The sequence below is a fragment of the Clarias gariepinus genome, chromosome 4, assembly GCF_024256425.1.
Source record: "Clarias gariepinus isolate MV-2021 ecotype Netherlands chromosome 4, CGAR_prim_01v2, whole genome shotgun sequence".
In the NCBI taxonomy this organism is placed as follows: domain Eukaryota; kingdom Metazoa; phylum Chordata; class Actinopteri; order Siluriformes; family Clariidae; genus Clarias; species Clarias gariepinus.
The window spans coordinates 34,751,648-34,767,563 of record NC_071103.1 but is presented as its reverse complement, the minus strand read 5'-3'; the positions used below and the strand labels follow the sequence as shown (position 1 = coordinate 34,767,563).

Below are 15,916 nucleotides of genomic sequence, written 5' to 3'. Positions count from 1 at the left end.
CGTCCGGGGCAAGTTTGTGGCCGTCATCTTAAAAAAAAAAAAAATGGTCTAAATATACAATATTGTTGTTGTTGTTGGTCTTCCGGCTGCTCCCGGCAAGGGGTCGCCACAGCGGGATACCCAGTCCGCACTACAACTTGGCACAGGTTTTTACGCCGGATGCCCTTCCTGACGCAACCCTCCCATTTTATCCGGGCTTGGGACCGGCACTGCATCCAATGGCTGGGGTACAATATTCATACAAAAAATGCTAGTGGCAAGCACACCAACAGCAATGGTGAACTTCAACATGGTGTTGGTGCCACCAAGGAAGCGTTTTTATTTTTTTTATCTGGCTGTCTGAAAATAAAGAACTGGTCCGAAATTGGTCACCGGCTTTGAACTACAGTAGCGCCAGAACTACCTTGGTGGAAAAGGGAAATGGGAGACATTGCAAGTATTATAGTTTTAACATGGAAGGGGATGTATTCTTCATAGTTTAATTTGTACACATGTTTAGACAAGTAGACATGTTTAGTGTGCAAGAACAAAAACAAAAAAACACTGCCTGCTTTTTGTTGCTTTTTTATTTTTGTATTGGCCAAGGCTTAAACAAGCCAATTAGATTTTTCCCCTATTGTGACCTCATATAGTCAAACAGTGCCCCTACAGTACCTCCAGCATGTTCTTGGCTCTGCCGGGCACAACAGTAGCTCATTTACATAGACACCGAAACAGTACCTTTTGAAGAAGTGGTGAAATAAAGAAGTTGAATGATAAACACATGCATTATCTAAGGGGTATTTCATATTGACATATTAACACACACATAGATAGAGCTACAGTATGAGACCCATGTTAACTTGTTAAAGAGATAGTACTGTAAAATGTGGAACCGTTAAGTCCATTGTATCACAGTGAAATTATTAACAGTGACTTAAGTGTAAACAGTTCACAGCAGTTAAGGCTTTGTGGCTATCCAATGACGAACAAAGAAGGGTGTCAGTGTGATGTAATTCACATGATGATCTTTTGGATTATCCATGTTGGTCACCCTTAACAACAAGTGAGTGATTTTCAGGTGATGGAATTTCCAAGCAGAAGTCAGACATCAGAATGGATTAGGCACATCTGGAGGGCGGAGGAGTCAGGAGTCAAATCTGTAGAGCTTTGACTGTATACATGAAGACACGGCATTTTTGTTTTCATAGTGTTTCTTTTGTGCCTTTGCTTCACTCACTTTTTCCTCTCCTTCTGCGTCCTGTATTGAAGCACAGTGTGTCCTTTCTCCCTCAGGTTCTCTGAGGAATCCACCGCTAACTGGCTGAGACGCTTCGAAGGGACCGGAGTCCCCTGTGGCCCCATTAACACCATCCAGCAGGTGTTCTCCGACCCGCAGGTCAGCCTCATCCCTTTTATCAAGTGTCACTCTTAATCTATTCACACAATTATATCGTAAAAGCATTTCAAAACAAACTTTTTTTTCTACAATTTTCTTTCCTTGATATAAAATGGATAAAGTTTTTATCTATTCTTTTAAATTGGGACCAGACCTGTGCTTCAGCAGATAGTGTTTCCTGCCACTTATTATTATTCTAGCAGTCAGTGAAGCAGGATTAGAGGGAGTAAGAGGGAGTCACTTCCCTTCCTTTCATCCACGTTAGTTGCTAATAGAATCAAAACAATGAAACACCATTAGACATACTGGCCTCCAGTGGGTGTAATTGGGCACCGCTGGAATGTGAACCTGTGCACATTAACTCACGCCTGGTAGTTTAATTCCCAACACATAACACATGGTACGGAAAGTGAATTTACTGATTTCTACGAAGCCTCATCGGGATATCGTGGCGTATGCCCGGGGCAGAGAGATAAAAAAAGAAAAAAAAAGACGAAGAAGAGAAGAGGCAGGAACCGGGGTGGGGGGGGGGGACTGTTGGGTGGGGGGTTGACGGCTGGGAGAGTATTCGTTTTATTTTATCTTTGTTCCTGATAGACTTGATGAGAAACACTCTTCCTCTGGGACTTTTTGTGTAGCGTCTTTTAGCATGTGGTTTCCTTCATTTCGCTCCACATTACCTCTGCGCAAGGACGAGCAGACAAACATGATGCTAATTCTGTAGCTGTAAAGGCAGTTCATGACACACGGCAGACTCGCAGCCCTGCATTCCAGTTTATAAAGAGTAAAGGAACAACACCATATGGCAGAAACGTGGAATAAACAAAATAACAAAAGACATGCAATTATGCGGCGGGATCCAAAGCCAAAGGCGAAGGATGCATGGATTAAACCTAGGATTAGGAAGATGAAAAGGGAAGAACACATTAATCAAATTAAGTCACAAAGAATAAAATGGCCCGACTCTTGTTTTTTTGCAAAGTGTTCAAGTGTACAGTATTTACTGTTATATGGGAGGAAACAGTAACCAAGATGAGTCAGTTAGAAAGGTTACTATCCAGGATGAAAGTGTAACATGATTTAATCTAGTCTCTGGAGGATGTTTATCCAAACTCAGCAAGCTGTGAAAATTCCACAGGACTCTTTATTGATGAAGTAAAGAATAAAATGTAAGCAGGTGTGCTGTTATAGGAAAGTAATCAATGACATGTTAGAGTAATTACCACTTACTCATACCGCAGCAGTTTCCCAGTGATGACTGTAAGTTGTAAGTTGGTATTGAACCTACCTTTTTTTTTTTTTTTTTTTACATTTAATTCTGCGGAATATCTTTGAAGTAGGCGACACAGTGTTGTAGTGGTTAGCACTGTCGCCTTGCACCTCCAGGGTCTGGGTTCGATTCCTGTCTCTGTGTGCATGTTCTACCTGTACTTGGTGGGTTTCCTCCAGGTACTCCGGTTTCCTCCCACCGTCCAAAGACCTGCAGTTCCCAAATTGCCTGTAGTAAGTGAGTGTGTGTATGTGAGTGTGCCCTGCGATGGATTGGCACCCTGTCCAGGGTGTACCTGTGATAGATATAGATATCTTTGAAGCATGTTAATCTCACCAGGCTCTCTTCTGTTTCTCGGGGGTATCAAGAAAGGGAAAATACACTTTTTCATATTGTCAATATCTTAAATAAGCTTTACATTTGACTTTTGTGAAAACTCTTGTACTGGAGTCTCCTTATATTTTGATACTATGTTATAATGAGTGTAAACATGCGGAATCATCACTGAACAATCAAATAGGCCCTGGGGTATAATAAAGAGAAGGTGGTACAGGTATGTCATGCTGGCACCTTTAACATTTTCTTCCCCAGGCTGGAGGAAAGACGATGGTTGAGATCAAACTGGGCAAGTACGGAAACTCCCGGAAGCCAAGACGTAGCAATACTCTGACAATCCTGTATTAACGTCATACTACGGTATAGCAGTGTTTCTGTTTTGACTAAAGCTCTGATTACTGAAACATTTAAGATTGGAAGATAAAGAAGCATTTCTTTTAGACAAATGCCATATAACACAGTCTGTGTCAGATTAGGCGGACTGTGTCAGATGTATCCCGAGAAACACCCAGGAAAATTCTGTCAGCTGCCAGTAATGACTGCATCTGCTGAAGATCTGTTAGGGTCTGATCCAAACCTGCCCTGGAGGAAATTATCCAGCGAACGTGAAGATCAAGCTGAGACGATAGTTCAGAGTAGGAACAACACCAGTGGCAGAAAGCAAACCAGATGCAGAAATGACCGAAAGGGGGGGGAGGCTAAGACTGTCGCAGGACACAGATAAAGATGAATCCGAAAAATAACTAAATAAATGGTTTTCATTTTCCTAAAAAGCAGTAGTCTTGATTTATTGATCTACTGGGTTATCATTACACTTTTGATACGCTCCATTATGAAAAAGAAAAAAAAAAAAAAAACTCAGACTGTAACTCTGAGCATAAAATGTTGCCATTTGTAGGAACCTCGTTCTGAAATAGCATGCTAGGTAACCTGACACTTTTGAAATCCCACTATAAGTCAGATCAGTTCCTGTGCTAGAGACAGCCTATAACTCAATGTGCTTCCTTCATAACTCATGTTCGTGTCCTCTCTCTGAAGCCAGCAGTGATAAAGTGTCGTCCCTGAACTTAAGTATTATTCAAGATTTGGTTTCTTTCAGATCAGGACTTTTGGCTTGTTTGCATCCTATGTCACCCAGTGCTTCTATGGGCTGTGTGCAGTATAAAGAGCTTTTCAATACTATAACACACTGGTTATCATCGGTCAGTTGTTTTAGGTTAAACCCAGCACAGGTCTTTAGTTTAAATTAAGCTGATTTTCTTCATGTACAGTACATGCATGTTAAGTCATACAAATTACTAAATATTTGTCACGTACTTTCTTCTCATATTACAGCTAAATTGTGTGTGATTGAAACAAAAATGTAGGCTGTGTATAAAATCGCCATTTTAAAATTGTAATTTTTTTTACGAGTGAGTATGGATTAGGTGGTGTAGTAGTTAGCACTGCCGCCTTGCACCTCCAGGGTCCGGGTTCGATTCCCGGCCAGGTTCGATTCCCGCCTCAGTGTGCATGGAGTTTACATGTTCTCCCTGTGTCTTGTGGGTTTCCTTTGACAGTCTAAAGACCTGCAGGTTAGGCTAATTGTCGTTCCTAAATTGCCTGTTGTGTGTAAGTGAGTGTGTATCTGTGTGTGTGCCCTGCGATGAATCGGCACCCCGTCCAGGGTATACTTCGTCTTGTGCACTAAGTGCCCTAGGATAAGCTTCGGGCCCCCCGTGATCCTCAATACAGGATAAAGTGGTATAGAAAATGAGTGAGTGGCTCCCTGTCCAGAGTGTTCCCCACCATGGGCCTAGAGAACAAGTCTAGAACAACCCCTAATTTTTTCATATTTTGCTTTCAAAGAGCCAGACTTTCTTCTATTTTTTTCATGTAGTCTTGGGGATTATGTCTTCTTAAGGACTTTTCGCCTCTCATTTTCAGTCCCTGTTTTAGGAGTGTTTTTTGTTGGTTAAGCCACAAGCTGACCTACTGTATGAATCATTCAAGCATAAAAAATATCTAAGGCATGAACCAGTGAGAAAAAGCTACAGATGATGAGAGATGATCAGGTCGGTAATTACTATAGAGGTGATTCTGAATGCTAAGTGGTTAGAACAGACGAAAGGGGAAATGAGGTTGCTACTGACGCTGTTTTTTTACATTGTGTCTTTATTCATTTTGCAGCCTGTCACAGTAAAACATTTTTTAAATGTATTTAATTCAATTTCGATTTTTTATTTTAATATGGAGAAATGTGGGTGGATATGAACTTTTTTTTCCAAGCAGAACATTCACAGAACTTTTCTTGATTTATGTATTTTGCATTTGTTCATATTTGTCTTGAGAAATGAGGCATGTTTTCAGGTATAGGCTATTAATAAAAATCCTCCCTTTTCAAACTCTATCACCCATGGCCACAAGGGCAGATGTCCTCAGTAGGTCACCATTTTTCATTTTTATGTAATGGACTCCTCCTCCTCCAGAGGAAACTGACAGAGAATCCACGAGCCATTTCTCTCCTGGGTTTTTTCTTCCAGTTGACTTCAGGGGTCCCCCAGATTCTTTGTTCTTCCCAGCACTGTGTCTTGCTGGGTCATCCTTTTTCCCACTTGCCATGGGTGACAGTTTTGGTATGCTGGATCCATTCTCAGGATTATACTATGGTTTCCTCCTCTATTGACTGCTGTTCTATTCTGTTTTACAGATCATTATTTCTATGGGTATGGGTCCATTGGATCTGGTTAGGTTTTGATGAAGTCCACTGTACCATGAAAATGCTTTGGCATCAGTGTAGTATTGAATATAAAAATATTGGCTGTGAATAAAATGCTTGCGTGAAGACATTGTAATGACATCTATTTTTAATATTAATTTGTTAAATGCATTATCTTGGTCAGCGTTGTAGTGTTCCACAGGATCCAGAGTCCTTCCCAGGAAAACTGGAAATGAGGCATGAATGCACCACCAGGGCTCCAAGCACACACAGATTTACCCCTAGAGGCAATTTAGGAAACCACAGAACCCAGGGGAAACCATCATGGACATGAGTAGAAGAAGTGAAAATTCACATACACAGTAACTTGACCTCACCAGGAACTCTGGAGCTATGAGTCCACTGTGCTGCTTGTTTCAATAATGCACTTATTTTTAGGTTCATGGTTGTTAGAACACACGTAAAGCTTAGTGATACAAATGGTTAAACATCACTGTGCTGTTACGAGGCGGTAATCAAAAAGTTGAAACTAGTTTTGTACAGTCACAGGGAGCACCGACCTTCATAAGTCAGTGTGCCAAAAGACATCATATTATGTACAACAGGAGTTGCGCAACTGGTGCTATTCTGAGCATGTGCGCTACCATGTCTACGATTATATCATGGACAGCAGGTTAGAACAAAGATCGAACGTGGAATTCTGCATGAAACTGGGCAGATCTTCCACAGAGACAGTTGACATGACTCAGCAAGTTTAAGGCAATGCTGCAATGAGTCATTTCGAGGTGTTTTGAGTGTCACGCGTACTTCAAAAGCAGAAGAACATCACTCAAAGATGACAAGAGATCAGGAAGACCTTCAACAGGCTCAACCCCTGGAAATGTTGAAACCAACCTCTGCATAATGATTGTTGGGGAACAATCCACAACACTGCTGCCATTGTCTGTGTGTCATACAGGACAATCCCCGCAATCCTCATGTGCGGTTTAAACATGCGCTGTGTTGCGGCCAAGTTCGTCTCCAGGCTGCTGATCCAGGAGCAGAAGTAACATCACGTCGAAGTCTGCCAAGAATTACTTCACGTCAAGAATCATTACTGGTGATGAAATTTGGGTTCATGGGTATAACCCTGAGAAGAAGAAACAGTCTTCACAGTGGAAGAGACCATCATCCACGACCGAAAAAGTGAGGCAGGTTCGCAACTCGACCAAGTGCATGCTCATCGTCTTTTCCGACATTCTCAGCATTGTGCACAAAGAATTCATCCCCAGGGGCCAGACCATCAATAGCGAATAGCATGGCGAAACGACTTGTAAAATGCTTTAGTTTTTTTCCTTTTCTCCTATTTTCCCCTATTGTCCAGAGATTCCAAGTATAAGCTAAGTTCATCATTTTACAAATGAAATAATATTCAGTTCACATTTATACCCATTTTCATTTCCTGCAAACATGTGGTACTCAAAATAACAAAGGAATAACACCAAACCACAGCTTTATGTTCACTCAGGAGAGAAATAAACTCTGCAGTTTTGGGTTAAAGATATTTCCTGGAATAAAGAAGGCTCGCTGGTTTTTGAGCTTTTGTTTTTCCTTTCTTCATCACATTAAAGCCTGTTGGGATTCAGGATAATTCATTTATCTTGATTTTGTATCCCATTTTAACTTTCCCATCTCATCAATTCCGCATTGCGTTTGACGAAACCCAGCGTCCTGTCTTCTTCTTCTCACAAACCGACGAACGGTTTCAGCTTCCAACGTGTAAACATTAAAGGCGCTTTGTGAGACTTGTTCACATCCAACAATAACTTCCCTCATGCTTGGTTATTTTTGCAATTATATTCTTTTGTCTAGCTTGAAAGAATTATGGTTCCTAAAAGTTTGTGTTAAACAGCATACACAGAGTATCACTTCGCTCATGTTTCGTATTCCATAAATTATAGCAGTGAGACTCTGTTTTGGTCTGTATTTACGGTGGATGTTTTCATGGAGCTGTTTTTTTCGTCTCTCTCTCTCTCTCTCTCTCTCTCTCTCTCTCTCTCTCTTTTTCTCTTTTCTGATCATCTTGTCTTTTTAAAGCCAGCGGTTGTTTACAAATGACCTGGTTATCGATTATCTTTGCTGCAAGCTGCACACCAGGATCCGGTCCACACAGATTATAAATATTAATATTATTAATGAGTGTTTCCAACGCATTGTTGCATCAGGTGCCAGCTACAGATGCTGGACTTGATTATAATAGCTAGAAGATGTGAAATTTTTATGCATTCTCGTAAATAAAAAGAAGAATCTGTGTGCTTCAGTAGATAATAGAAAGATGCTATTGCTTTTAAGTGTGTGTGTGTGTGTGTGTGTGTGTGTCGGGGGGGATCTTTTGTTTATTTACTCTGATTAATTTGTTCGTTTCACTCTCTATTAGAGTAATTATCTCAACTTTTTCCTGAATCTTGAATCAACTTTGACCCATCTATATAAATTCTAACCTGTAAATCACTTGCTCCATTTTTCCTTTCTGTTCAACATTTGGAGAGAATTTTCTGATTCTTTTTTTTCCCCCTCGGATAATTTGCCTGAATTAATAGCTTCATATTTAAAGCAATTTCGCCTGAATCTTGCTTGTTTTTGCACAAACCTAAATGCAGCATGCAGCGTTCAGACACGTGAGGCACCTGTTATCTATAGTCTAAATGAAAACTGAGCACAATTAGCAAGCAAATAATAACATTTTGAAGGGCTGCCAAATATCTTAAAGCCTCGTTCGAGTTTGCTGCCTTACACTTTGGCTTTGTCTCTGGCTGATGGAAGAGGAATTTTTATCCAGCTGCTCACAATAACAGATAATTATTGACCTTGGTGTCTCACAGCAGATTTTTCCAACAACAGTTAGCAAGTAGAAGGGATTCATCTGGGCTCGCATGGACTTTCTAATGCATCCGGATGTCCCAACAAGCAAGCATTGAAATGTGTTACAAGGACTACCAAATTTCAACAGATGCAATACATTTGTATGAGGGCTGTACTGGAAGTACTGCAAGAGTGGCCAGAACCTTCTTACTTAACTAAGCAAATCTTACATGTTGGTAGAGTAGTCAAAGGTACTACTCAACATAGTCTCCATTACAAGGACTTGAGAGTTTGGATTAACGATCATCACTTTTGATGGAGACTATGTTGTGGAGAACCTTTGTATAGAAGATCAGATACATGTGCAATTTAAACGACCAATGTTAGTTAGTTAAAAATAAAGGTTTTGCTCATTTTTGGATTACTTTCAGCAGTTTAGTTTACTTTATAATTTTACTTAATGATGGGGAAACCCAAAAGTAAGTATGCTTCCAGTCCGATGTCTATGAAGATTCTCAGTCATCCAGAGGAAGTTGTCTGGAAGACATGTCAACTGGACTACTTTTTGTTTCACTACTTATCTTTAAAGAAGCTATGTACATAGATCAGTAATGTAACAAAATTTATTCGGACCGACAAACAAAACTTATTCATTTAATATGACCCTACCAGTTCCATATTTTTGTTTGGGTGGATTCCTAATTGACTAGGATTAAAGGAAGTATCTAACATAATGTACTACATACAGTGAGCTACCTAGCTAGTTAAGGCTTTCTTAAATTTGTAATGAAAAATTATTCTTTTCTAACAAAGTTTTTAAGAGCAGAAATATAGTCAAGGACTGATGTCAAGCAATAAGGCCTGGCTCACTTTTAGATCTGTCTAGATTTTTTTATAGCTGCATCCTAAAGCATATTCCCAAAATGCGAAAATGTGAAAATGCATGCTTCAATGAGAACTGTACTGACCAGGCGAAAACAAAGTCACCATTGAGATTTACATACCAAAATACTTAAGAGCTTTTCACTGGATAATTGCAACAGTAAAAAATAGGTTTCAGCTGGCAACAGTGTTTTTTAGCCTTAACTGATGCAGTGTGTAGCTTCTCATTTTTTAATCAGCCATGTCGGAATCCTGTGGTTGTGAAAAAGATGGTACTGCGTCTTAGAAGAGTCAAATCAAGCAACGAAAACAACTGTACAATGCATTTTTAATGGAAGACTTGTCAACTTAATGGAAGAAATGTGGTCAGAAAAAAAAAATTGTGAATGGCGATCACCTCAACATGTGGTGAAGTTGCATCGTAAAAAACAACAGTAGAAATCCCAGCTTAATGTAATGGGACCATGGTGGCATAGTGGTTAGCACTGTTGCTTTGCACCTCCAAGGGTTCGGGTTTAATTCCCATTTCAGGTCTGTGTGCATTGAGTTTGCATGTTGTCCTCATCCTTGGTGGGTTTTCTCTGGTTTTCTCTCCCAGTCCAAAGATATGCAGATTAGGCTCTTTGGCTAGCCTAATCTAAGGCCAGGGTGTACCCCTAAGGTGGTATAGACGAGGATGACGATGACGACAATGTAATGGAACAATGTAAAGGAACTCACAGACATGTGTCCATTGTTAGTAAACCTAACTTAGAGAAGGCTTAAATTTGCCAGGGAGCATAAAGATTGGATTTTGAAGCAATCGAAAAAGGTCATGTACAGACTGACCCTATTCCAGAGTAACAGGCGTGTCAGAGTAAGAAAGGAAGCGCATCAAGTCATGCATAGAGCCTGTTGTACAAGCCTCTGGACGCACTGTTATGATTAGGGGATTCTTCAGTTGCTCAGGTCTAGGCTCAGCAACCCAATGTTTGAATAAAATGAAGTCAGCTGACAACCTGAATGTACTGAATGACCACATTCACATCAATGGATTTTTTTTTCATGGCACAGGCATATTTTAGGATGATCAGGCTTAAATTTTGTAAGAATGGTTTTGACAGCATAACTAATTATATTTAACACAAATTGCCTCCCACAGATGTCTGACCTTAAGCCCACTGAAGGTTTTTGGGATATGCTGGAGAAAACATTATGGGGTGGTTTGACTCTCCCGTCATCAGTACAAGATCTGGGCCGAAAATGAATACATACAAAATGTTTTGACATTGTTAAGAGTGTTGAAACAATAGCATGGCAAATGCATGCTGTAATCAAAGCTTAAGTCAATACAATGAAATATTAGAATGTGCAACTTATTTTTGGCATGCAGTGGACTATGAGGTTTCCCTACAGTAGTAATTTCTTGGCCACTGATCCAGGCCCGGATCCATTTTAGGTGAACTTGAGCTCTTGTGAAAACAACAATTTTATGTTTTGTTACTTAATCAGTTGGAGTCTCTTAGAAAACGCTTTGTTATTCCAACATTCAGGACTTTAACCTCCCCTTTCCACTGCTGTACTCGTAATTATTAAGAATGATCAAGATCAGAAAACAAGCATGGGTGTCTTTGAAGAGGACCTTTACTTCTGGAAGCTATGAGAGTGTTTAATGTGCCTCTAGCTCTGCATTTTCAGTTGGTGTCAGTATCAGTAGTAAAGTATTATGGGTTAGGTTGCAGATGAGAGATTCACGAGAGGAAAGACAGACAGATTGATCAGACGCTGATATATGGGTTTGTGAGTGCAGGAGGTTTTACTCAGCAGTCCCACGTAAATACCTGTCTAGTGTTCGGATGACAGTTGTAATCCCTATCATATTTCTCTTCCCACAGCCAAAATAAACTCTAGTTAATCTGTTTTAAGGGCTTTATAGTGGATACTTTTCTTTAAAGATTATTCTTGGTAGTCATGGGTTTTGGCTTAAAGTGGACACTTTGGTGAATGCATTACAAAAATAAAAGGCTGCGGAAATTCCTGGTGCGATTCAACAGAATCCTTAAACCGTTGATGCTGTAGTATTGGTTACTGGTTTTGACGTCCCGACATGCTGAACTTCTTCTCAGGCCCAACGTCCTTTGGCTTTACTTCCCTTCTTTTAGAGGCTGTCACACTTGAATCATTCAAAAATCGTTAAATGCATGAAATTTAGGATTTCTTCTAATTTGGTCTTGGCCAGTCCCCCCACCCCCAAAGCACAAAGCGCAAACCACAGCCAGGTTTGCTCTCTTGGATTTCCGTCCAAAAACGATTGTGGCACTGCTGGGATTCGAAGTCACAATTACTGGAAGATAGGGTAAATGCTTTATTTGTTTGTTGTTAGCTCCGTCTCCTTGCACCTCCATGGTTGAGGTTAAATTCTGCATGTTCTCCCCATTCTTGGTGGGTTTCCTTCGGGTACAAGACATGCAAGTTGGGCTAATTGGCGTTTCTAAATTGCCCGTGGTGTGTGAATGATAATCAGGCATCAGGCTGGCAACCCCGACTCCTTAAGTAACTGCCATAGAAATGATGGATATATCTCCAGGGTTGGAAGTATCTTAGAAGATAAATATAGCTTTACGTGATAAAATTCGAAAGGGGGCCTGATACGTTATTCCCGTGTACAACCCACTTCCCATCCAGATCCAACAATAATAGACAAATTAAAGAAAGAAACTTACATATCTTAGAAGGAAAGGGGTGTGTAAATAAAGAAACGGGGCAGGACAAGCTGACAAGAATTCTTTTCTGTATATGATAAAAGGATTTTTGAGGGCATGACCTTACAGCATGTGAGTTTGTGTTTATCCGTGAGAAATGGTCTTTTTTTTTATTGTCAACCAGATGCTTAACTAAAATGAAAGTGTCACCATTTATGTGTTTTCTTCAAAACTATTTGATGAAGCACTACATTCGTTTATGCTTGACTGCCTCTTAGATATGCTGTGATTGAACCATTATACGTTGTCATAATGTTTCTTTTATGGAATTTATATTTGCACATGTTGGGTACAGAGTCCTTTTGTTTGAAATATCGTTATATAATTAAACATGCTTTGAGATGATAAATCACTCTTAATAGGATCTGACAGGGACTTTTTGGATGAGGTGTCTAGGGAAGAAGCTCTGAATGGAAAATCATCCCTTGTAAACATTTCAATCCATCCCACCCACCGGTCAGATTCAATTTGAATGAGAAGTCACTAAATGAAATCAGCTGGTGTTCAAGAGATATAAGACTGAGGTTAGGAGGAATCCACAAGCTTGATGCTTGATGATGTGAAGTATTCGTTATAGGTCCTGTTGAACTTTTCAGTCAGTTGTAATTAAAAATTCCAGAAAATGGTGATGTTCCTGGCATGCATGAGCAAAAAGAGCAACTTTTTAGAGATTGCTGATATTGTGTTTATAACCGTCCAGTATATAATTAAAAGCTGGAAGGAAATTACTGAACTGTCAGTTGTGCAAAAGACATGTGGTCAGAAAAAATAAGGACTGACCATGGTCAGAGATTACTTAAACGCTTGGTGAAGCTGCATCGCAAAAGTCAACGGTAGAAATCACAGCTATGTTTAATAATGAAAGTAGGAGCATTTCCACGCACAGAATTTGATGAAAACTTACAGGAATGCGATTAAACAGGCTATAGGAAAACCACTTATTAGGGAGACTCATCAGAAAAAATGGTTTATTGCTAGGATTATAAGATTGGTCTTTGGAGAAATAGAAAAATGTCAAGTGATCTGATGAGTTCGGATTGACCCTATTTCAGAGCGATGAGCACATCAGGGGAAGAAGGAATCTGGTGCTCCTTTAGATGCTCAGGTTTAGACTCAGCAACGTTATGTGGCAATACAATTAAGTCAGCTGATTACCTGCATGTACTGAATAACCAGACCATTTTTTTCTTCCCTTATGTCACGGACATATTCAAGGACTCAAATTATAAAGAGTGGGAGCATAAGGAATAATTTCACATAAAATTCACACATAAATTGGGGGGTTTAATTAATTAAGGTAATAGTTAAACAATTGTGAAAGTCTTGACAAGCAGAATATTTGTTCGTTTGTCTGTTTGTTACATGACAACTTACTTCCTTAAGGTTAGAAAGCTGTAATGTTACTTCGTCACCATCCAAGCTTCTTCTCTTTCTTGACATACTGTAAATGCAGACGAAGAATTTAATTTCCTTTATACTGAATGCCGGGCTTATTACTGTAATGCCATAAAGCTCTGACACTGGGGACTCCTTCCATAAATTCTACATAAAGAGTTTATATAAAACACCCCCATATCAATAATTGTACACTTTCTTCTTATGTCACAAACTACATACATGCATTATTCATAATTCTGCAAATCCCATAATCCTGTATGTCAGCAGCCAGCAGGACAGCAAAAGTAGCAAAAACAGAAGAGAAGAGGAGAGAGAGAGAGAATGAGCAGTTTGTAGACAAATGTTATTTGCAATTGTTTTTGACGTATTTCTGACAAGGAACAGCTGGTGTAGTCCCCGATCCTCCTGCCTCAGGGAGCTCCATTCATACTTCTGGTTCTTTCAGTTTGAACTGCTATGATGTATTCCCAGACTTTACTTCATCATTGTCTCCTTAGCTCTGATAATGTAAACGTCACTAATGCGTACTAAGGGGAATAAGGGATTTCCCCTTTTTTTTTCAAAAAAAAATGTCATTTGCCAATTCCATCCTATTAACATTTTGAACTGATGCTCATATTATGTCAAGCACTGAATTCAAAACTCCAATGGCGTAATGGATAAGGCGTCAGCCCGGGAATTGTGGGTTCTAGTCCCATCGGGTTTTGGTTGGTCTTGATTAGAGTACCCCCTCACGACCAGGCAACCAGTGGTTTCTTCACGCAAGCTCTTAATTGTATCTCCTCCAGGGATTCTGCATCAAGGCTGATCCTTTCCTCTGACCTCAGATTCTTAGCAATATATGAAAAAAACCTCCGCAATCTGCACACGCAACTTGGCACATGTTGTATGCCAGATGCCGTTCCTGACGCAATCCTCTTCTTTTTATCTGGGATTAGGACCGGCACTGCATCCAATGGCTGGGTTTGGACATTTGCTGGGAATCGTACCTAGGTCTTCAACATGGCAGTTGAGAAGCTTACTACTGAGCTACAGTACCAATGCTAGTTTTTACTAAAATGTTTATTATTTGAAATTATTTGTGTTCGCACAGATGTTTAATGATTTATGAGTTTTGCGTTGATTGACAGGGAACAGTGTACTTTTATCCCTGAGAGCACAGCCAATTACTCCTTTAGACTTTTATTCAATAGGCTAAATGTTTTTTTTTACTTTGAGACCATTGATGCCATTGTGGTGTTAATGGGGTTGTTTAGAACATCGTGGGTCTTGAACCTTTTTAACTGGTACGGTACAAGTTCAAGTTTGACCTAGGGCACCACATACTGTACACACTCGCTCATACCTAGGGGCAGTTTCTTGTAGCCATCTTAAAGGAACCAAAAAAAAACACAAACAAACAGGGAAAACCAACATGAAGACTAAAAGATTATGAGAAACACCACCCAGATGGGAACTCAGGATTGACTCAAAGGTCAGGATTGATTTAGTCCCTGGAGCTGTAATGCTGCCCAGGGCTGTCCAGTGCTATGTACTGTCCCAAGTCATCATTGTAATGGCCACATTGAAATGTCATGCCCTGGTCTGAACTCAGGACTAATTTTCAAATTATTATTTTTTTTGTACCAATGCTCAAACCATATATAACAGCACTTTTGAATCCCTGTCATGTTATTATTGTGCAGGAATACTTCCAAGCAAGTAGTCACGTTGGTAGAATTTTAAAGCCTTATAGACCATCCAGGACAGACCTGTATGGCAAAATAAGCTAATTACTGTACTCCAGTTCAATGCAAGTATGATTTTAGATATCAGTGCATTCCATCTCCTCTGCTGACCATAACAAAGCATTCCCTGCCATCATGGAACTTGAAAGCAACCAAAAGTTGAATCAATCACTTTTCTCGGCATGCACTACTGAGAGCGGATACTATCCACATCTGATGTGGAATGCACTACGGTTCGGTGGAAGTGAGCCCCAGACCTGCATTTTCAGGAAGACCAGGAATCTTTGTACTGCTCCTGGGCTTAGAAACCATGTCCACACTTAACCAAATGGTGCCAAACTCTCAGATCAATATGCAAGGCTGTTACTGTTAATGTAAGATTTTTGATTAAAAGAATTTTGCTATGTATTCTACCATTAGCATGAAGAAAAAATATATACACTAAACCGCCGTAAGATTAAAACCATTAACATTCAACATTCTTTTTTGGGTTCCCCTCGTGACAAATTGGGTCTGGGTTCTGCAGGGCTGGTGGGGATGTGCTGTGGTGTCTGGCACCGGATGTTAAAAGCGGCTTCTCTGGGTGCTGTGGGTCGGGCCACTGTGGATCGGACTTATCTGGGTCTGCTGAGCCCAGAGGCTGTG

General features: G+C 40.1%; 1 protein-coding gene across 1 annotated transcript in view; it reads left to right on the top strand.

The window, feature by feature from the left end:
* sugct (succinyl-CoA:glutarate-CoA transferase) overlaps nucleotides 1–15,916 on the top strand; it is a 120,839-nt gene that overhangs the window by 58,330 nt on the left and 46,593 nt on the right. Inside the window, exon 12 of the mRNA XM_053495456.1 lies at nucleotides 1,276–1,378. Within this exon, the coding sequence (XP_053351431.1) occupies nucleotides 1,276–1,378 (103 nt within the window). The remainder of the gene's footprint in view (nucleotides 1–1,275; nucleotides 1,379–15,916) is intronic.